The sequence below is a fragment of the Columba livia genome, chromosome 7, assembly GCF_036013475.1.
Source record: "Columba livia isolate bColLiv1 breed racing homer chromosome 7, bColLiv1.pat.W.v2, whole genome shotgun sequence".
Lineage (NCBI taxonomy): Eukaryota > Metazoa > Chordata > Aves > Columbiformes > Columbidae > Columba > Columba livia.
In genome coordinates, this window is record NC_088608.1 from 26,381,364 (window position 1) to 26,404,962 (window position 23,599).

Here is a 23,599-nt window from a genome sequence, read left to right on the forward strand (position 1 = left end):
TTCAAGTATTTTCTAAGAATATTGCATGAAGGTCTTTAAAAATTTAAATAACACCACAATTTCTCCTTCATTTGCTTCACATGCCAACTGCCATCTAGCTCAAGTGAGCAAAAACCAGTTAACGGTTCCTACCTGGTAGTGCATCAGGATGTGCATCACATAGTCATACACCTCCTCAGCGATCTGGCCTTCTGGTCGCCATGGGAACAGCACAAACTCGATGCCAAGCAGCGGAACCAGAATCAGGGTGGCTCTCACTGCTTTCATGTACAGGTTGGATTCTGCCTTGTGGGTGTCTTTCAGCTTGGTTATGAGAACACGAACGATATTCAGCAGGAAGAAAAGATTCACCTGTCGGAAACGAAAAGGACTCTGAAGATAGTCTGAAAAATAATCCCACGTGCTGTTTTGTGATACTAAAACCCAGAAACTCAAGAAAACTCAGACTACATGGATAGTGTTGTAATTGTATAATAATCGTGAGTTAAACTCTTTGAAAACACCTTTAAATAACTGAGAGTGGGCTCTAACATCCATTACCCACATCCGTTCCTCTGATGTGTTAAGCAAATGTCCATCCAGGCAGTTGTTGGTCTTCCAGGCGTAACAACCCTCACACCTTTCTCTCTGCTGTCACAATGACAGTGCACAGGGGAATGATGATGCCTCTTTAGATTAGTCAAGAAAAAGGATGACACTCTTCCCTCATTGTATTTAAATATGGTTCAAAAAGCTACTTTTTCATTTTTCAAATATAAGTTTTACAAATGTGTAGAGAAGGAGAAAAAAGCAGATTTAAAAAAAATGCAGGTAAGATGCTGCTAACAGGCTGTGTGCTCCTGTAGACAGAGAGCAGCTTTAACATGCTCCAGTGGCCAATGGCTGATTTTTGAATAATTCAGCAGAACTGCAAATGGGGCAATGCTGAGATGATTCTGTACATCATTCTCATCAACTATGAACTTTATTAGTTCCATAGCTATTCAGGCTTTTCTGGTTAACGGTGTATATCTGTTCCTTCAGTTTCACAGAAATAAAATCTCAAGCTGAAATCACAACTATGCAGACTGCATCTTCAACATGTGAGCACTCATTGTAAGCAATCACAAAACTAATACACACACAGGTGTGTATATATGTGTATATATGCATCCCGTAACCCTCCAGCCTAAGGATGTGGGGGGCAATTACCCGTATTGTCATCTCTGGTGCTCAGCCAGTCCCGTCACCGTGCCCGAGGTTCACAGAGGCAAGATGCTGCTGCTTCAGGGACCGCTATGGAAGGGAGAGACCCAGAGTCTGCCCCTCTTACCTCTGCTCCCAGGTATCTGTCTGTCCTTGTCACTAACTATCTAGAGATAAAGGGGGTGAGGGGCGAGGAGAAGCCCATAGACAGACAGACAACTCCCCCCAGGTCTAGGGGGAGGCCTCTGTCTTGCTGTAGGACAGGTGTAAACAGGCAAGCCATTTCAGATCATGTGTGTCACAATGTCCTCCCCAAGCCTGGCAGAATTATTTCATGTCAGTTAAGGTTTTAATGATAAACAGTTGTGTATTGTTATAGCAACATGGCCCTTGACAGATATGTGATGTTATTTATATTCTACTAACATGCTATTTAAATCATTTCAACAGGAAATTGTTTTACATAGGAAACTGCTGCGTGAGTTTCTCTTGGAAGTCTCCAGCTACCTTTAAGCTTTGTTTAAGCAACCAAGGTCTCCTGATTCTTTCTCAAGGGATTTATTTATATTTTATGCAGCCCACGATCCTCATCCAACTGCCTATAGTACACATAGACAATAAGTCCTTCCTCCATTTCTAAATTTAATCCTGCTCACTTTAAATCTATTAGTTCAACAGCAAAATCTCTCCAACATGGAGTTTTCAGCCCTCTCGTTTTTGGTAGCACGGTCAATTCCTGTATTACTGTCTTCAATATTAACTGAAGATGAAAGCTGCATCAGCCAGGAGTAAAATACCACCCATTCCATTTACAACATGCTGAAATGCACAGAATTTTCCTGGTTGTGCCTCTTACCTACCAAAACGCACAAAAACAAGCACACAAGGAGTTTGCAAATAGGAACCAGGGCAAACAGAGAAGATGAACAAGACAAAGCAGAGGACAGAGCTGAGAAAAGCAGTCTGAGTGTCAGTTAAAAGCATGGAGCACCAATGTTTGATGAGTATCTTTTTTGCCACAAATACACAGAGATCAGGATGAACTGAATTCTAATCAAATTGATGAAAACAGGTCTTGACTTTAAAACAAAAGTAGGCCAGTGGAACTGCTTGCATATATATTATCATCAAATGGATGGTGCTGGTTTGTAGAACCCCAAAGGAGTTCTGTTGTGCTAGCTGCAGTACGAATGCATTGTAAAATACCGGCAGCTCCACAGCGACCTGAACCAGGCAAATGAACAAAACTGGAAACAAAGGCAGAGAAGGCAATCCTAATAAACAGTGCCTATACTGGTTCTGCCTTAAGAGTGACTGTGAACTTAGACAAGCTTATAAGTCAATAGGTGCTGCGGTTCTTTAATCAAAACCTCATCAGGTCCCTCGTATTTCTACTTCTTTTCATGCCAAGTTTGTGCTAAGCAGTATGGTAATCCTCATTTGCATGTAGGTTTGAATTCTGTTTAAATTCCTCCATGGCATAAACAGACCATTCTCAGCCCAAGAAACTCAGATATTCTTAGATACTCGCTGAAAACCATTGCATGGCTTTTAATAGTTTAGGCAGCTTCAGATCTTAGCCTGCTTGAGCCTGGTTTACTTGGGTGGAACACCTGTATGTGCTCATGAAGATATGTTTTATAGCTGGCCTTTGGACATTCCAAAGGCTGGGCACATAAATGCTATCAACTTCTAAACTCCTAAATCTTGTATGAAGCCCAGCTGAAAGTCATTAAAGAGGTCAGTGACAAAAGTAGGAGCACCTGAACTTCCTTCTAGTACATGTTCACTGAGTATGCTTAATTCTCCTACTAAAAGGTTTGCATCTATATAAAAGGCTGTCAGTCTGAGACACCAATACATAACATTATTTCCTGACAAAAGAAACACTCCTGTAATATTTTTTTATACAAATAATGGCAAAACTAAATTAAAATCTACCTTTCGGTGGCACCAATGCAAACTAAATCACTTGTGCACTGGCACATCAGAAATCTACACCAGAATCACTGCTGCTTTCATTAAAGTTCAAACCCTCTGCTTTTTGACTGTCTCCACTCAATTTTGATGAATATTTGTTCAGTATAAAAACATCACCCTCTGCTGTTTAATTCCAACACTATTTCTTTAACTGTGGTTGTTGAGGCAAAATTTGCAATCAAAGCATGAACTGAATGCAATCCCAATCAAAATGCAACCTGTGTCTGCTCCCACTTCCAGTTTCCTTGGCAGGAATCTGACCACAGTTATATAACAACAGGGACCATAAAAGCAGCGTTATTGTTAACTTCATGTAATTGTAAGATTTTCAGTGATGGACAAGCGTTAAATTCCCACTGGCTTCTGCCAATTCTCCCTGGCACCCACTTGACAGTCCTCTCCAACGATCTTTGAGATCTTGCCCCTGCAAGTAGAAACAGTGTCTTCTCCCTCATTATCTAATTTGCAGTTTAATATTGTTGCTTAAATGTCTGCTAAAGCAGGTCATGTTTAGTAAAGTGTGAAAAGTGTATCTGGCAAGCAAGCTGCTTAAGCAAATGAGGGTTCTGTTCCCAAAGCCTAAACACATGCATTTCATCTTCTGTCTTTATCCCTGGCTTGTCTCTTCTGAACTGACACATTACATTTTTTTTGTTACCAGAAAGGAAAGCAATTCCTTTAAGGTATTTTCACATCACAGGCAAGATGTGTAGTTGTGTTTAATCTTTGTTATTCCCATAAGGCTTTCAAATAAATTTAGTGATTGTACTGGGGCAAGAAAAATGCAAGAGAAACACCTTCAGTCAGTTCATGACAAATATAGGAAGATCAAAGGTAAACATATTTGTAAATGGCAAAGGGAATTGACCCAGATTCTGCCCAAACCAAGCACACAGATGTGGTCATTACACCTCCAGTAAAATCAAAGGACATTCTTAGTGTTGCCTTGAGCAGAAAGACAACTTTACAGTTTGGGACTGACCCAGCACATTTGAAATCAGTAGGAGTCTTGCCACTGTTTTCAGTGGGGGACTGTGGAAGCCGCTGCTGGGAAGGAAAAAATGGTCTCACATCCTAAAATGAGGTCACTTCACAGGACAAAGTATAGTCTCATCATTTTTACACAAATTTTTCTACTATTTAAGCAAGTTCAAGTAATAAAAATTATATCTTGGCTTTAGAGAGCTTTACCTAAGTGATATATTTGTGAAGAGACACCTGGACAAAGCAAGTAACAACTCACAAGGCAGTGCAGAATAATGTACAGTTTCTGGGTGAAATACAGAATCACTGAAGTAAGCAAAAAAATGCTATCCCTTTCTGGGAAAACAGGATTTAACCTTCTGTGCAAATTACAGAGAAGAAAAATGGAAAGGATTTAGAATTGGTTTTAAGTTTACAGATTAAAGCACTAGGTTAAAGTGTCTTTATGTGAACATATATAGCAGACCTAACTAACAGGAGGAGGGATTATCAGCAATAATTCACAACCCAAAGGCCATGGATCTCAATAATTTCACGGGGATTGGCTCTGGCTTCCCATGTAGAGGACCTCAGGTGTGTCACGGTACCAACAGAACCTTCAAAATATACGTTCACCAGCTAATTTCACTGAGAATGAAAATGGGAGTCACAAGAACCACAGGATTTATGCAACAGTTTTCAGAGGGAGTCCTCTATGCGTCTCTACAAATATCCATTAACAGTTTAACAGAAGAGTTCATATAGATCAGAAACTGAAAGGATTTCCAAAAAGTTACTTAATGTTTTCATTCCTAATGAATTTCTTTGCATGAACTGAAAAGCCATAAGAAAAGTCAGCAGACGTATACAATACCTTTGCCAGATCAACTTGAAGTTTCTGTCACAAGAGATGACTGTAATATATATTAGTCAGCAGCTAATTCAGGCCACATATATAATGCCTCTACACTGCAGCATTCTCTGCATTATGCATTCATAGATATTCATTATGCAGACAGTTGTGTAAGTAGGTACATATCAGTATTTTATTATGCACCTATTTCTATTTAGCCATTATCTACTGACTGAATTTCATAGGTTAATAAATTCAGTCCCAGAATAAACGAAGCACAACGTTGATTTTTATACAGTGGAGTCTTGAGTTACCTAGAATTTAATGTCTTCAGGAGCAAACATTTGTGTAACAGAGCTGGCATTATGGAGTGTAAGAAGGAACACTGCGCTCTAAGAGTTCATGAGGACTAAGGAAGCAGAGGAGTTGCGATACGCTGGTGGCCAAAGCCACATCGCTGTGTTAGTCTCTGCTACCTGCAGAACTGTTTACGCTGCTCCTTGCCTAAGGGCCTGCTCTAGTGTCTCTCCATCCCATGTTCCCACCCACAGTCAGTCCTGACATCCAAGAGCCCTGTCTCTGAACCCCAGAGAGCTCCAGTCCTTCCCTGTCATTAGCGTTTCAGTGGGATGATAATCAACATTGCAAAACCTGAGTTTCTCAAAGGGCCAGGGGTACAGCTACTTAACAAGGCCAATCCTCCTGCATCTTGTGTGTCTAAGGCACCTACTGGGTTAAGTGAGAGTCCTGTGAATTACAGTGACCTCTAAATGTTAGCTTTAGGATCTTACCAACTTTATAAGCCCATGAAGAATAGCCAGAAAACAAAGAAGAAAAACAAGTTATCTGAAAAATGCCTACCAACAGCGCAGCACAGATAGGGCCGTGGATGATGTACAGGAGATGAGTATCGGAGCTGATCCAGCAACTGGAGAAAACAAACAGGAAAAGAAAATAACATTTGGCATCTTATTATCTGTTGTATTGCTTTATTTTTCTCTTAAAGAAAATGTAACAGCTTTGCAAAACAAGTGGATATGCTACTTACTTGTCATTATAATATAAACTTCTAGCAACGGCATGTATGCAGGCAGGGATCAGTGGAAAACCTGTGAAGAAAAAGAAAAAAAAATGTTTTCTTAATATATAAGCCCAGAGAATAATGAAGTAAACTTGCATCTCTTGCAGGAATTCTATTTTCACCTCATCCAAACTATATACCTGTAGAGGAAATAAAGTAATAGGGACCAATTCTATTTCTGTTTTCTCAGATTTGTTTCTGAGCAGTGCATTAAATCTTATTCCCTCTGTCTTGCCAGGAAATTCATTCTGACATCCAGGAAGACAAGACAAACCAAAATATAACGTTTTAGAATGCAGCAATCAATCTTCATTAACACAGATGTTTATCACAGTACAATCTTCAATAACTCTAAGTAGGTAAGTAATATTAAAAAGATAATTGTATATATGACCATAGCTTTTACAGTACTATTTATAATGCTAGTTATGTCCTCACTGATACTTGCTGGCTATTCAGAAAACAGGGTCACCTGCAAAAGAAACTGGAAAACAGACTCTGAAAATTTGGCCAAATTCAGAATTTAAAAAAGTACAAACTGGTTATCTGGGATCCTTGACACCCTTGTGGTACCTAATTTTCAGAAACTGCTGAGCACCCATGATCTTTTAACTACATCTCAGCTGTGTCTGCAGTGGGACAGCCAGCGACTCAGGTACCAAGTCACGTATCTGAATGTGCCAATACATTGAAGCTGAGGACAAAGTCCACACTTGCACGTAGTGTAAATGCTGTTGTTCATTGTCTGAAATGACCAGGTTTGGCTTTTAGTTTTGATACTGATATTACTTGAGTTCTTCAGCTACAGCTATTCTGTATTTGCTTAGTGAACAATACAGGTCAAATGGAACTGCTAGAAAAATAAACCCTTGGCCATCTCTAACTCAGTTCTGACCCTCCGCCCTAGACATGGCGAGACTTCTCCAAAAACAAACATTCATTCCTGAATAAACACCTTTGAGATGAGGAACAATGAATAATTACTTCTTAATGTCTTTTTTATAATAGGAGACTATTTTCTCTATACAAAGGAGGAGTCCCTTCCTGACTCCAGCAATGCATAATCTCTCTTTCAGCAAAGATAGAGATGCATACAATTTCCTACATTAACATTTCTAAGGCTGTTAAAACACTACAGACAAAGAAGAGGGGTGTGTCATCATAGTTCAAAGTCACCAGCTCAGAGAAGCAAAGGGACAGATGTTCGAATTCTCAGGAGAACGAGTAAGAGATTGCACTGGCCTGAAAACACAGAACGTGAAATTGCATACCCCAGCCAAGAAGGTAATACCACATCAGGTGTTGTTTCTCGGCAAAAACAGCCACCACAATGAGAGTATGCAGGTAAATGCCTTCACACAGCATCCAAAAGTAGTTGCACCCCATTAAGTACAGGTAGATGAACTGTGACACTTTGCAGCTAACCTGTAGAAAAAAACCAGAACACAATATTGATTTTAAGTTGCAAAAATCTCAGAGTTTTATTTGCAAAATGGAAAAAAATACTGCTGGAATCAAAAGTTAGTGTTTATTCCGTTTTTCACTACACTTACATATATTTTTAATAGAATCTTATGGAATTACAATTCCATACTTTATGGTGACAAAAAAGTTGGTAACTGAGTTTGTATTTTCATTATTCAAACATGAGGACCTCAAGATCCTTAAGCATGATGCCAGAAAGCTGTAATGGTATTTTTCCCATATAGCAAACATTGCCACATTTGGCCATTCCAATCAACAGGGAATCTCTATATTATCTGATAGTAACCTACCGGAAAACATCCTTTGATGAGGGTAATCCCCTCTCAGTTTTACCAGTCACAACATATAACTACTCCAGAGAACAGTTTATGTTTTTTAAATGCTTACAATACTTCCCATTTCAACCTAGTTGTAACTGCACTCAAGGCCAGTTGAGAACTTGCATAGAGGTACTGGAAGGAAGCTCTCTTGTTGGCATGTATTTGTATTTGCCTCCATTCGAAAGATATTCTTCAGTCAAAATATTATTGTACAGATTAAAATGTGAAATTGCGAAAAAAACGAGCAATAGGCAACTTGCTGATCTGGACACAGTAGATGCCTTTTTTTCCTTCTGAAGTTGCTGTGTGTTTGATTGATCTGTTTCTGGCACTTAAGTTGAATCAAAAATTAATATTGGTTTACCGTGTTCTGCTACCTAACTCACTTAATGATGATTATTAGCAGCTATCTCAAGCCCATTTTCCAGCACTTATATGAGCTTTTACAGGAGAAGGAGAATGAATCTTTTTACTTGATTCAGCTTCTGGAGTTTTGCCCTAACTTTCACAGAATTTAAATTTATCTTCCAGGTCTGAATAAAAATAAAGGCAGAGTTAGGCATTTGTTTATATATTTCATTTTCAGGCTCTTCTGTTGCTATAACTCCTAGCCTTTTGGGAGAGGCTACTGATTCACACTTACCCCAGTATTACCAGGAAATGAGAGAGAGAAAATATCAGACCTGAATGGGCAACTTTTTAATTTTGCTTTTTACTTTTAGAATATGAGGGTCAGCTTTATTGCCCCTCAAAAAAACAAACAAACAAACCAACCAACCAAAAAACTCTTCTAATTTCAACCGAAGATAGCAAAATTAAAACCATTGGAAAGTTGCTGACATACAAAATACACTGCAAAGCTTTTTTTACTGCCCTTGGGTGAATTCATCTGTCATGACCTCACTGACATCATGTAGAACAGGCTACTTTCTTGCAGTTGTTTCAGTACAGAAGTGATCTGCACAAATTCAGAAGAGCAGTTCAATATGCTCTGTCTCCTGAAGTGTTTCTACTATTTTGAAACCTCAAATGTGAAATGCCCAAATCATTGTTAGACATCTGTTGTACTACGTAATATGGATACATCATTACTGAACATTTTAACCTCGCTGTACACAACATTTCATCAAGTATTTGTGTCTCATTTATCTCTTCTGCGTTGCTGAAGTTTTTCACATACAAATCAACAAGGCTGCCAAATACACTTTTACTTACTGGATTAGTTGCAACTAACTCCTGATTGTTGGCAACAGCAGTCAGTGAAATTATTGTTACAACAGAGTTGCAAACAAAAGAGAAAAAGAGATTTTTATGCAGGGTAATCCTTTGGCAACTCAAGCTCCTAGAAAAGAGAAACAAGAACAAATGAATACACGAGGGGACAACTATGTGTACTTGGGGACAAGTCTGAAATTTTGAAATACTAGAGTTCTTTATTTTATTAAGAATCCTGACATCAACACTTTCTTCAGCTCCAGTCCAAATTTAATAGAACGATGTGAAAGGTAACACCTTCCCTTAATCTCCACTTTGTGGACAACAAGAGGCGAAGCAAGTACATTCAGTTCCAATGTGTTTACAATCAAGGGCCTGCTTTGTATTGGCTATTGAATAAGAAATAATAGAACATGTTTCAGATTATGTATTCCTTTTTTCCTGTTATTACCTGCAGAATTTCCCGAGTAACTATCATTCCTGAGCTTGAAGAAGCTGTCTTACCCTGCACTTTCATTTGCTCAAACCTGTTAAGATCTGAGGATAATTTGCTTGCAATCTTGTCATTTTTCTTCCTTAATCCTCTAGCTAAAGAAATACCTAAATAAGTAAAATAACGCAAATCTTACATTGACTTTTGTATATAAGTATATTGAATACAGTTATAACATTAAATGCAATACATAACTGCATTTAATTTTGTTAATTTTCAAGGCTTGCTTTTAATCTGGCAATAAAAATAAAGAGAAAAATAGCTTTTGAAGGGTTTTCTTGTTTTTAAACAGGGGTTCAATAATATTAAATAATATTCAAAGTTAAACTTAGTCACAGCAAACTCCCGTTTATCTGCAATTCTAGAGAAAGCAGGGCTAACTCGGTATTGTTCCAAGAGGCAGGCATGCTTCTCATTCGTTTTTCCTAAGAAACTCAGCTTCACAAACAAAACAAGATAGAAAGCCTATACGGATATATTTTCAGATAATTGGGATATTAAGGCTTAATGCTCAAAAAGCCAGTAACAGTTAGTGCAGTTAGCTGATGGACAAAATTCAATTACTAATTGGAGGAGAAAAATTCTCTTAGATGCACAAGTGCTTTTCACCATTAGAGCAATCAGAAGTACATTGACAAGGTCAGCAGAGCTCAAGTCTAAATTGTCACACAGGGAAAAAGAATCAAATTTTCTAGCCTTTTCAAATAGCATGCCTGGTATGAAAAATAAAGTATGGACATTGGTGATTCCTTTTTAATTTGGGAGGGCAGAAGGGAGAACTTCTGTATATTTTAACAGAGAAATGAAGATATTAAATAGTCATCAAAGCTGGAAGAGTATACTGAAATCTGTTGAGAATGGGATAGATGTAACAAGAAACAAAATGACTCCACTGAACAAGAGAGACAGTCAAAAAAGACTGGCTATAGAAGAGACTGCACTTTGTGGTGGCATTCTCTGCAACCATCACAAGAAGTGTGTATGAAGCACCCCACAGACACGTGGAATACGTTAACAGGTTCAGATATGCACAGCGCACTGCCATGAATCAGGCAGAATTTCTGCAATTCAAACCTTGGAGCCTTGAGACATTCTCAGCCTCATGTCATGAAATGTGGGGGAAGGAAACCGCTCTAGAAGCCAGGGCTGCCATGCAGCACAAGGAACTACCCTACATGAACCTCTGCTTGCCAAGTGTTATTTGCCTGAAGAAAACAGAAAAGAAAAAGTGTCCAAAAGACAGAACACAGCTTTGGATGCAAATTAGATGATAAAGTATTTTCCGTTAGGCTTTTAAAATTTTGTCTTTGGTTTTAATGCCTGAAACATTTAAAGCTTTGATTATTATAATATGCTGGGGTTTATGTTCTTTGAATATGTATTTTTTTCCTATATGGCTTATATATTAAAAGGAAGGCAACACTAGATTCCAGCTAAGGGCCTTACATAAACAAGTCCTGAAGGACTCTGGAATTCTGTCTGCTTATTGTTAAGAGTCAATGCACAGGCAAGGAAAAGCACGTACAGCTAACGGGGCCATCTCTCAGGGTCATCCAGCAGCTGTTCCTGTTGCATATTCAAACACACCCATTCACACCCACCTCCACCCAGGCATAAAAAGATTGAAAGGATCACCGGACAAGGAACAAGAAAGCAAGACTGATGACATTTAGAAATGAAGACTGCCTTTGGTAATAAAAGGATTTTTTCCTAAGCCTCCCCACCCTCCCTCCTCTGTTACCCTTCCTATATTCCTTTTTCTGAATGTTTTTCTTAATGACATAATATCCTTTAATCACTTAATTCTCATAATTATGATCTAAGAACATTTGAATGACCTACCCCTGGATTAAACCATGTGCAGTAAAAGAAAAACAGACCTCCTGTTAAATTACCTATTTCTCTTCCTATTTTGACTCCTGTATGTCTTGGGCATTAGGGAAAAAAAAAAAAAAAAACCACAAACAAACCACAACACAACATTTCTCCAATATTTCTCCAAAAGAAAAAAAGACAGCATTTTCAAAACGCTGCAGATGTGTTTGGGCTCTAATTTTTAAGTTATTCAAATATTGCAAAATTCAACCAGTGAGAGCTGCCTATGCACCTAAGGGGAATTATCTGTCCAGCTGGAATCAAGTGACAGTGACTTAAGAACCGCCCGTCACTGTCTCACTCCATCCCCCAGCTGTTTGCCCACTCTGTAAGTGCAGTGTTGTTCTCTGTGAGTGCTGTCACAGGATCTGACACAATGCTTGATCAATAGCTTCTTTAGTTCAGGTGGGGGCTGGTTTTGTGTGGTTTATTTTTGTTTGGAGTTAGGGGGCATCTTTCCAATGATAGCTCCCTTTTCTCTGAACTTACTCTTAAGTTTTCTCTTGCTTTGTTTCTCTTTATGAAAACCATACAACTATTTTAACAGATTTATAATAAACACACATGATTTAGACTATGCAACAGAACAAGAGAAAGCAGAGCCACTGCAAGAAGTTACTTCTGTGTGTCATAGATGAATTTTCAGAGAGGAAGATCGGAGTTCCAAGTTTATAGCCCATTTTATGCTATTAAACCAAGAACTCAAATCCACTTGGGGAACACACATCACAGACTGGACAAGTATTTTCAATGAGACAATTTTCTGAAGAAAAACCAGAATTTCAAATGAAAAAATAAATGCGCAAAAACATTGAAAATTTGAAGACATTTGAAAAAAACCTGTCATTTTTCCTATGGAGAAAAGTACCACCTTTCTTGTCAAAGCTAAAGCTATTCTAATGGTCAATCCAGCAAATGTCATCTGCAAACTACCAACTGACTAACAGAATAAATTCTTTGGAAACATGACAAATTCAAAGGCACCCAAAAAAAAGGTTCACAAAAAAAGGTTCACCTGTTAAAGCTATGAATAATTATGCAAGTTTTATGTATCAGCCGATATATAATACATCCTGGTATTAATCTAGATCCTTAAATATCCTTCTGGTACTAAAAATACTTTAGAGGAACTGTACATCCCAAGAGAACAGCTTGTAGAGGACTTTCTTCAGCTTCCTTTAGATTTTGTAATTTCCTTTTATATCCCAGCATAACCACAGTCTAGAAATTGCAGTTTGTGGGTCTGGATTAATTCCCTGTGGTTCTCTAAGGAGAGATGATCCTTCTGCCAGCGGGAGAAAAAATTCCCAGGAGGTTAGACAAACATGGCATAGTTATAATGGTAGCAAAGCAGATCACCTGTTTTGGCAGTAAGTGCCACAAACCAACATGACATTGGCTTGGTTTTCCCATCATAGTACAGAAAAATCATGTTTTACCATCTTTGAACTTTTAAAATCATATAGTATTCCAAATCGTTTTGTTTCCTCCTGAAAAACCTATGTTAAAGCATTTTCCCTGTCACATCAGGTATTTAGTCTGTCGTGACAATTTTTTGTGACAGTTATAGCAACAGTACAGCGCTTTTTATGCAAAATCAAGCTTCTTATAAGGACTCAGAGCCATTTCACAGATTAGTTTTGTGAAGTGAAAGTAAATTTGGAAACGGTAAACATTGTTTTTATGGGTGATATGAAAATAAATGGATTAAAAAGCTACAAATATTTTGGTTTGTCTTCATGAAAAGAAGTCAGAAAAAGCTGAAAAGTCATCTTGAATACTGAATTTCATAAAGACAGGCTACAAAATTAAAACACTCTGGTTTGTTGGGGGGTTGTGGAAATGTCTCAGAACCTGGGGAGATAAAGTATATCTAAATTGGAAACACCATATTCAGCCAGAAGTGACTAAAAAGGATAATTTTGTGTCAGATATTGGCTACTCCTACATAATCAAGTCTAGAGCATGACAAAAACAACATCTGAGCTAGCCCCACGGTTGCTGATGTATGCAATATTCATATATAAGTGCTAGCAAAAAAAAAAAAGACGGAGTGAGACAGTAGGGTACAGTGGTAAGAAACAGACAAGATAGTAGAGCAGATCTACATTATTCATTGAAAAATGATGCAGAAATGACTAAACTAGTGCCAGCTACCAAGGAAAGCCCACACCGTGCAGTGCAGGGTTTGGCAGAGGTAACATTTCTCTCAGCTACTAAAGTCTCAGCAACTTAAAAAAAAAAGTCTTTCAGAGGAAAGAAAATAAAGCAAGTTCACTAAATGTGAAGTAAAAAGTAGACTGATTTTAAAAGACGTGCACATTATATTAGAAGCTGTTGTGACACTGGAGATACACTGCTCAAACTCTCTTTCAAGAAGGTAACACAATAACTGTTAGTGAATGGGACATAACTGTCTCAGACATAATACGGTGAATAAGAAAAAGGATTATTTTTATTATTCCTCTTAGCTCTTAGCCTTATTTCCTTTATAGTTTATCGTATTTTGTGGCTACCTACTTTGGGATGTTACTGCAGCTATCATGTGTCATCAGCATTTTGGTTTTATTTGCTCTTCAGTTTGGTCAATGCTTGGAATATCCACACTGTAACTTATTATCAAAAAAACCCACAAACCCACAACAAACAAACAAACAATTTACCCATTTCTTATTTTCAATATATTCTACAGCTTTTGGTTTGCAGATTTGGGATTTTAGGTTTCTGAGAAAAGAAACCTAATATTTTATTACAATATAAGGTTCAACGCCAAAACAATATTCTGAATTTCTTCTCCTCCTTGCTCCATCTAATTTAATTGGAATGGCTAGCGTTCCACAGAATTGAAACTAGAATTGTTGCAATCACTGATATTTGGTAAAGAATTTTAACTATACTTACTTAAAATAAAAGAATATGCCAAGAGAAATCAGAAGTGATGCAATTGAAAGACCATGTCCGATGATGGCCAAGTAATACAAATTCAGAGCAGTCTGCAATACAAGAACAAAACCAAGCACCTGTGATGTATACAGAAGTGTTGTTGATAAAACACATACATCTCTTCTGCATATAAAATGATTACAACAGTATTAAAAAAATTAAAACATTACAGATAATGATGAGTCAAGTCCAGAATCCTGCAAATCAATGTATTACTAAAATATCTTTCTGTAGGGCAGACAACAGATTTGTTGACATCATCACTAGGTTCCTAATATATGCTGGTATGCTTTGTTCTGAGTATTTACATAAATTTGGCTATTTACGCTACTGCGCTGGGTGTATTCCTGTCTGAGGCTTGATCCATCTACTAACACAACTCTTAAGTAAAACACGTGCTTCCTAGAAGAATTTAATGTCGTTTTTCCTCATAGGTTTTTACTTACAATTTGAAGATGCTTCCTTCAAAGCAAGCTGTGATTATGATACTGGATTTTTTTTTTTTTAATTCAGCATTTAAGGAAGAGTGTGACAAAAAATTAACAATTACTCAAAAATCGTTAAGACTAAACAGTCTTGTTAAATACACCTACAGTCAAATTAGAAAATTATGAAAAGCTGGGTAGATACCAAAGTTAAAAATGTGGAAATAGTAAATTAATATTTGAAATACATACAACATGTTATGGTTAATTCTTTGAGTTAATAAATATATTAAATTCCACTAGTAACAATGCCCTGCTTTCAGTCACGGAACGTGTCTCACAAAATTTCTCTTGTTGCATTAAATGTAAGATTATAATTGCGCACATAAGGAAATGAAGATTTTCAGGTTTAATCTTATATTATACTATCATAATAAAGCATAACTATCTGGATTCTATAGGAAGAATTAGAGCATACATACAAGCGCTCATATACTCCAAACTATGTGCATCCTCTGAACTTATTATTCCAGTTTAAGATAGAGTAACTGCAGCCTGCTACACACATTGACTTTTGAAAGAATATAAAAGATTTCAGGCAAAGCTTTAAGAAGGTTATGAGACAAGGGTACCTCTTTTGCAAATTATTGTTAATTTTTAAAATGAGCCATTAAAAAAAAAAGGCAACTTTCAAAAAAATTTGGAAGTGAGAAAAAACAAGGGTTGCCCCTGAAACACTGGAACTTGGTTATGTATACATAATGACAGCCTTTCTATGACAGGTCCATATCACTGCCTCCTTCGGTGACTGATTTTGGCAAAGGAGCATGTTAAGGATTTAGAAGGTTTCTACACAATTTAGAACTGGCACAAACCACTGGTGCAGCAGGGACTGCTAATGAGGGCAGTAACAATAAGAATTGAACAATGGACAACAGTCACATTTAATGTGCATTATCTAACCCGCCTTCCGAGCACAGTGAAAAGATAATATTGTTCAACATAATGATACACAGAACTGTAGCAAGCAGTAAGGCTTTACTCAGAGCTGTTATTCCATTTAAAGAATAGCTTTTGATGCGTGACAGCCTTGAAATATGCTGGCAAAACAGCCTGAGGGAAACTAGCTCCTTGTTCATGAAGGACCTGATCAGATCTGTTCCTGTCTGAAGAATATTCTCTCCGTTTGCAGACAAATATTAGCAAGAAACAATGAATTACAGCATCTCTGCTAGCAGAATTAAACCTCCCTTAATGTATTCAATGTCCTGTGATTTCAAAAAAATGCCTGATTAGCATCTCTTACCACTTTTTCTCAACATGGTTTTCTAAGTATATCCCCTAAAGCACTCACAGCAATGATGCAGGCAGTTAGGATCTCTATTAGATGCCAGTGTTCTTGACACAATGTTCTATTATTGAGCTCTTTTCCATGAGGTCCAAATTAATTTACAGTCTATCCTGATTGGCATTTTATATTCTTAGCTCTTGGGCATTTACAATTTCAATTTATTTACTGCTTCTTCCCATGGCTGAATGTTTCATGATGAATACTAATGAACATACAGTTGGGGGAAGGGGCCAAAATATGCCATTTTTTCCATTATATCCTCACATTTCACAGACTATCTCAGAAACAGGGCATTTGGAGCTTTGTTTGGTGGTGTGTTCTGTTGTTGTTGTTTTGTTTCTCCTAAATCTGTCAATGGATGGGCATCCCCAAGATAAACTGAAATATAAAAAAATACCATCTTTACAGATACCCACATGGGTATGTGTGCATAGAGTCTATCCTTGGTGTATAGAAAACAACTCTCACAAAGCATTTTGCTGCCTGGCCTGAGATAATTTTGGATGCTTGAAAAATTTCACTTAAAACACAAAAAATAGATTTTCCATTTGTGTGAACAGCTTAATATCTCAGACACTGAAAAAATGGCAGTTGGGAGCCAGGACGGAAGATATTAACAGGAAAAGGATCACAAGGGGAAACAAACCCTATCTACCACTTCTAATCATTTACTTCCCTTTGACCTCCAAAGATCCTGTGGTGAATCCACTCAACAACAGCTTGTCTGAGTTTTTGTACAAAAGATTAGCTCTGCTTTTCACACTGGGTGAAAACCAAACAAACATCCAAACTCTACTTAAAAGCTGCCTTGAAGATGTATTAACCCTGAATAAAACTTGTGTTGTGCACCTGCTGACAACCTCTGTCACTGTGAGTTAACTGGATCCACACACGGACTCAGCACATCTTCCAGAAATGTGCAAACCTCCTGCAGTTCTGCAGCGCTTGGACCCTACTTCAGAATTCCAGAGCAAAATGTCAAGGTCTGCTCTTATAAAGCATATCCTTTACTTACCAATAGATGACTGTGGATGACCTAGACAAGTACTAGTACCTACACATTTAAAATACCCATAAACACAAAATATTTGAAATCAACTGTAGAAGACAAAGCAGATGGGTTGGGATTTTTTGAGACTCTTTTGCAAGATTCATCTTTTTTATTCAACATGCTTTCTTCTTTTTGGATTCTGATGTTGCATCAACTCTGCCATTCTAGTTTTGAAACTTGTGAAATTTTTCTAATCAGTTTCTTAACACAAGTGAAGTGAATTCATTTTTTTCCTACCTTCACTTTTTCACGCGTATAGATATTACACTGGGTATAGTTGGTCCACGTCCTGTTGCTTTCTGGGTGTTTAAACCAATTCCCACTTGGATCACAGATCTTCGTAACTTTTTCTACAGTCAGTCAAAGCAAATGGAAAGAAAAACAAAAAAGAAAACCAAAAGAAAAACACAACAGTCAGCACTGAAATTCTACTTCCTGATGCCTAGTATTTATGGAAGAACAGCGAACAAATGACAACTTTATTAATAGGACTAGAGAGACATTGCTTGTTACTATGAATTCTGAGAAACTAGAGGCCATTGCTTTTGCTTGGCAATGGCATGTGATGATATGTTTTTCTCAAGAAAACAAATAGATTTCCCTCCTCCAATCCAGTAAGTATCAAAATATATCAAACCAACTTTTAGAGAACTACCAGATGAACTGACAAGAATATTCAAATGGCTTGTTTAACATCCAAGATCTCAACTGAAGTTTGACATCCTAACACTGTAAATTAGGACTGGACAGTCAGGAAAACATCAATAAAGAAACTGCTCAAGTGGAAGATTTCTATCATCAAATAGAAAGAGGCATGAAAGGACCCTGGGAAATGCTAAATGCAGTAGAAAGAGACAAGAGTGGAAGTCTATGACATCTTCCACATGCTCACAGATGCAAAATTTAGCCTACAGAAACAGATTCACTTGCAGGAGAAACTCTTGTTGACTTCAAATGCTAAATTGAATAAGTCATATTTCTGCTTGTCTGTCAGAGAAAACAGCTCATCTCTAAGAGGGAAAAACTATGATCTAACTTCAATTTCTATTTTCTAACATACAGAATCCCTCAAGAACATATTTCAGAAAATAAAATAATTAACTTGTCAGTTTTCTCTCTGATAAAGGGAAAATGCAAGTAACGGGTTTGGAGTTACTGAAATTCTGGAGCATTAAGGACTTGAGTGGGAAAAACAGGAGGCACCAAGCACCCAAAACCTCATTTTATTAAGAAATATGTTGATGCAGAAGCCCATACACACTTACCTGATGGGTTGAAATCCTGAAAGTAGTCAGGACAACGCTGTACTGACACAGTTCCAGCAGCAACGTCACTCCAGCACAACCAGCCATCCCATGTCCTGTTACAGTGAGGACCTGCAAACAAGTAGACACGTGATAATAAAATAACAACCTTCCTTTCACAACATTCAATCAAAAGTAAGATGTAAGACTGCATAAGTAGGTTTCTCACAGCAAGGAGAAAAGAGGAAACAATAGCAATAGCTAATTAAAACTCCGCTTAATAGAAATAGTTCCTTATATGTACATGTCTTTGAACACATTTTAAAATCCATAATTGTTCATCCTGAGATGGTCTACATCTACAATTTACAAACCTCAGATCTAGAGCACAGTAGGCAAAACAAACTAAATCAATTCAGACCAGATAACTCACATTAATGAAGAGCCTTAAGCTTGCAAAGTCCATTTTACTGAATTTATTTACATTTTGGATGTATGCCAAGCTTACACGTGTTTACTAGTTCGTTGCAAACACAGTGGTAACCCATCAGAAAGCCTGGCTGGGAGCAGCCTCAGGCAGAGCTGAGCCTGCAGCGGTCATCGTGAACAGACACTTCTTGATGAGCTCCAGGGACAGGGAATCCACAGTGTCCCCTCAAGAGCCTGTTTCAAAGCCTCATCTCACTCACACAAATTCTAACATCTAAAGTAAACCTCCTTGGACAATGAGCTGGGGTTTTATAAATAAATCCTTTCCCAAAGGACAATGCAGAATGATTGACCCTCTCTACAAATTTGAAGATGTTTTTAGTATCTTCCTTCAGTTTTCTCTTTTAAGCCTTAATAATGCGTCCTCTCCATCTCAAAGGCTGTATTTTTCAAACATCATGTAATTCCTTCTCATCTGAAGATTTTCCGATTTGTCCAGATCCTTCTGAAGCTGGACAAAAGCTTACCCTATCATACTCGTATCCATTTCCGACCTCCAGACATTCAGTTCCTCCAAAGAATCATTTCAGAAGAGAAAAAAACTCATTGTAAAAGAATGTGATTATCTCTTCTTGCCTCAAAAGCCATTCAATGTTTCCAGAAGTTATAAAGCCAGAAACAGTAAATACAGCAACAGCTAGAGTTACTGAGGTTAGCTCAAAATAAGTTACCAGCAAAGGCATTAATGACATTAAGACAATCCTCAGAGTGGGCAAATTGTGCGTATCAAGACACTTTCAATTTTTAAAGGCAAATGTGACCAGAGAGACAGAGATATTATGAGAGTGTGAAATGAAAGAAAGTGGTAAGATTAATCATTCAATCAGCAGACATAAAAGCTTTGTGTTAGATAAGAAGTCGTGCTATCGGCAGGTAATATATTATTTTATCTTCATGTATCCTGAGGTGACATTTCAAAAAAAATTCAGTTACAGTCTGAAAAAATAATTGCTACCAAGACAAGAAATTAATATAACTAAAGGATCCTGAATTACTATAATTAGATCTATTGACCTTTGTAAAATCTTATAAGAAAATAAGTTTTACCTTCTTTCTTATGAATAGGATCTTGCATAATTTTCTGGTAGCATTCATACTGTGCTGTCATAATTTTATTCCGTGTAACACTCAGTTGAGTGAAGTCCTCCGTCATGTTCTGGTGCCCTTCGGATGGTATAGCAGCAGCATAAAACTAAGAGGAAAAAGACTTTTTGTAGCAAGCCATGTACAAACTCCAATATAAAAATCTTAAACCTCAATCTTTGTAAATATTATTTATAAATGTTGTTTTACTGAAGGAAAATGACCTTCAAATCTTATTACTGACAAGGTGTATGTTTTTCTGGTTAATTTAGCAATTCTTCCTACTCCTGAATCTTGACAAATGTATCTTGAATGAGCATGCAGGAATAAAAATCTGCAAGATTTGTAAATAAAAATGGGAAAATATACAGAAAGCACTGAGACAGTCAGAAGCATATAAACAGCTTTTGCAAAATCCATTAAAACATACTGAAGTTACGTTAGTGCAAAAGACATTTCAATCGGGCCCAAAGTGATCCTTTATGAAAAGAGACTTTCCATACACTGTATATACTGAAGGTTTTGGCTTGTTTAGAGCTATTTGGTTTCTTTGTAGTCTTGTGAACCATAAAGTCAACCCCCAGAATATAAGAGAGTATTTAGAAGATATAACATCTACTTTTCCAGTTATTAAAAATAAATAAACCCAAAACCAACCAAACACACAAAAAAACACAAACGAAAAACCAACAAACACACACAAAAAAAACCCCAAAAAACACGAACAAAAAACCAACCAACCAACCAAACAAAACCAAACAAAACCAAAAAACCACAAACTTAAGAAGGTGGACCTTGATCAAAACCCGAACCTTTTAAGTGCATTTTTAAACCAAGTCAAATATTTTATGGGAAGCTAGTAAACTTCACGGAAAAACCAAGCTGCAGATTGAAATTCTGTATCATACAAAAGTCACAAGGATGTCCTCTGAATCCAAGCTAGATGCCTCCTCCGCTCCTCCTGGGGTCTGCACAGTACTGCTTATATGTCACTTGTCAACTGTTACCGTAAAGTTCTCTGCTAGCAAAGGATATGCTGGGTTCAACAGAGGTAAATACTATTTCTGTTCCTTTACCACAGGAATTAAAAGGAGAACAGAAGGTAGATAAATATCCTGCTGTGCAGAAACTACATTTGAACACAAGATTAGTTGTTTGTGCATTGCCATATTAATAATTTCCATGGTATTCCATACACACTTGTTAAAACTGGATGTGATTACAAAAAAATTTGTAAGACTCACCACAGTAACTGATATGAAGAACAGCAAAAATGTCATCCATTTTGTCATTTTTATGTCTGGTGCCGTGAATTTTATATGGTAGCTGAAAGAATTCAAACTGCAATGGAAAAAAAAAGTAGGATGAAATTCAGTAATTCATGAAAGCTAAAAGTGATAAAAGACTTTATATTTTCTTTCTGAATTAAAACAAACCAACAGAGATCCTCTCAATTTTTATTAACGCATACTGATGCCATATGATATACATGGAGAGGTACAATATGCGGTGAATTCCAGCAGGAGGGTTTTCCCTGCACTGCTGTCTCCATCGCCTCCACTCATCCCAGTTCTCCAGGGGGTTTGACTCAGTCAGGTAGTTGGCATCAACTCTAACACAGATATGTAGCAATTAGCCCTGAGATACGAGTTGACTCTTGACATCTCTGCCTTTGGGCAAACTCCAGTTCAGTTTACTCTGAAGTGAACTCAGACATTCACGAAGACCCACACAATACTTTCCCACTCTCTTCATACCAGCTGACTTGATTTTGCCATTTCTGGAAGAACTGATCTAGCAAGTAGCCACTTTATCCTGAAGCTACAACTCTGCAAGGATGACAATGGCAATGCAAGAATTGTGAGCTGGAAACGAGTTTCTTTATCTGCAGTAGCTGGAAACTAGTTACTGTATCTGTACTTTGAAGAAAACAGAACTACCCAAACTAGCTATAATCATCTTACAGTGTAGACTAATCTTGAAGTGCAAAATGCACCTAAAACATACAGTATACAAAATTATTTATTAAGCACCCAGACCACCTATTAAGCATAACCCTGCTGTGAAAACTTCCTCAAAACAAAGGGAAATGTGTAAGAGATTTCTCATGCAATATTTCACTGTCTCCTGAAGTTTGCTGAGAAGACCACAAAGCTGAGCCTGGAACTGAGGTCAGAGCTTCTCTTCTGCTTGCACGGTAGCAAGCAGAAGAGTTCCCTTGTACAAATTAATTCACTGAGACTGGGTCCTCAACACAACTATAATACAACAGACAGTGTTTCGTAAGATATACTGACTACAAACTATGAGATCAATGCTGTTTACTGTACAGCTTGATGCAAATACAATAAATGTGTTGTAAAATCAGTTACTGTTCTGTCTAACCTGGACTAAAACTATATCAGTAATCTTCCCTCTTTTTTTACCACTGGCACACAGTCCTCTGACAATGATTGCTGGAAATTGCACAGGTAATTCAGCGAGACACTGAAATTCAAGTATGCTGTTCTGAAGGCTCTTAAAACATTAACAGGAAGACCAATGAGCATACATGAAATATATTCTCAGTTTGAGCTAATACTTCTCTGGAAAATCCACATGTGATGAGAACTGCAATGAACAGATAATTGTAAAAATCACTATCTGTTAGGTAAAGAAAAATCTAAATACCTATGTGTAGTGACTAAAGACTGACTGAAAATCAAATACAAACGGAGATATCTAAATTAGCAAAAAGGCACTATGATATCATTTCTTCCTGATAATTGAGGGCAAGGGAGATTAATTCAAACCTATCACAAGTTTCATTCATTTATAGTTGTGTCTGTTTGCCTAGGAAGGGGAAATAAAAAAAAAGGCAAGCATTTTGTGGTTTAAGGAAATTGGAATTAACTACTTGGTTGTAAAGGAATTGAGTAATCTTCTCTCTACAAAGTATGCCAAAGCATATCTGCACAAGGTTAAAAACCACAAATGATGTGCACAGGACAAGCACAGATGAATCAAGCAGAATAAAGCAACCACAGTTTAGTGTATGTTTTTCTATAGCTGTATACCAGAGTTGAAAATAATTTTTTCTATAATAGTTCCAAAAAACATTTGCTAAAACAAATGCTGCAAATTTAAATGCCTACTCAAATATCACCCTCACTTAGCCTTGCTTATTTTTATTTATCTAAAAGATACCGTATCATATAAATGAAGGCATAATTTATCTGCTTTGAATCATGGTCAGTGATTGTTTCTGTTTCAAAATATCGGAAGTCACCCCTCAGCAAACTTCCTTTAATGGTCCAAATCTTTTCATATCTAGCAGTTTTGTAGGCATTCCCTACCAGCTATTCCAGTATCCAGCACTAAATTATTAATTCTTCCCAGGAGATAAAAGATTAAGTGCATTATTCGCTCCATACTTTCCACTCCTTTCTCCAAGTTGCCAACTGCAAAAAACTTAGATATATCAATAAAAATAATCTGTTTTCTAAACATCACTACTTTTGGACTCAACTACAAAATGTAGGATGATGAAGGTCATTCAGATGCCTATTTGGACTTCAGAAAAG

At 37.2% G+C, this 23,599-nt stretch overlaps 1 protein-coding gene and 1 long non-coding RNA gene across 10 annotated transcripts in view; one reads left to right on the top strand and one right to left on the bottom strand.

The window, feature by feature from the left end:
- Window positions 1-7,334, top strand: part of LOC110360016 (uncharacterized) — a 128,223-nt gene extending 120,889 nt beyond the window's left edge. For 7 of the 8 annotated variants that reach the window (XR_010473702.1, XR_010473698.1, XR_010473701.1 and 4 more), the window contains 2 exons: window positions 1,024-1,324; window positions 6,301-7,334. This is a non-coding gene — a long non-coding RNA (uncharacterized LOC110360016). The remainder of the gene's footprint in view (window positions 1-1,023; window positions 1,325-6,300) is intronic. The other variant, XR_010473699.1, reaches the window with a different exon arrangement.
- The window catches only part of CALCRL (calcitonin receptor like receptor), a 64,456-nt gene that overhangs the window by 8,276 nt on the left and 32,581 nt on the right, over window positions 1-23,599 (bottom strand). For both annotated transcript variants that reach the window (XM_065068924.1, XM_065068923.1), the window contains exons 2-11: window positions 21,281-21,377; window positions 20,001-20,145; window positions 18,486-18,596; window positions 17,458-17,570; window positions 14,352-14,443; window positions 9,083-9,209; window positions 7,334-7,487; window positions 6,030-6,090; window positions 5,843-5,909; window positions 133-351 (exon numbers count right to left, since the gene is read on the bottom strand). In XM_065068924.1, the coding sequence (XP_064924996.1) occupies window positions 133-351; window positions 5,843-5,909; window positions 6,030-6,090; window positions 7,334-7,487; window positions 9,083-9,209; window positions 14,352-14,443; window positions 17,458-17,570; window positions 18,486-18,596; window positions 20,001-20,145; window positions 21,281-21,328 (1,137 nt within the window). In that variant the 5' untranslated portion in view covers window positions 21,329-21,377. The remainder of the gene's footprint in view (window positions 1-132; window positions 352-5,842; window positions 5,910-6,029; window positions 6,091-7,333; window positions 7,488-9,082; window positions 9,210-14,351; window positions 14,444-17,457; window positions 17,571-18,485; window positions 18,597-20,000; window positions 20,146-21,280; window positions 21,378-23,599) is intronic.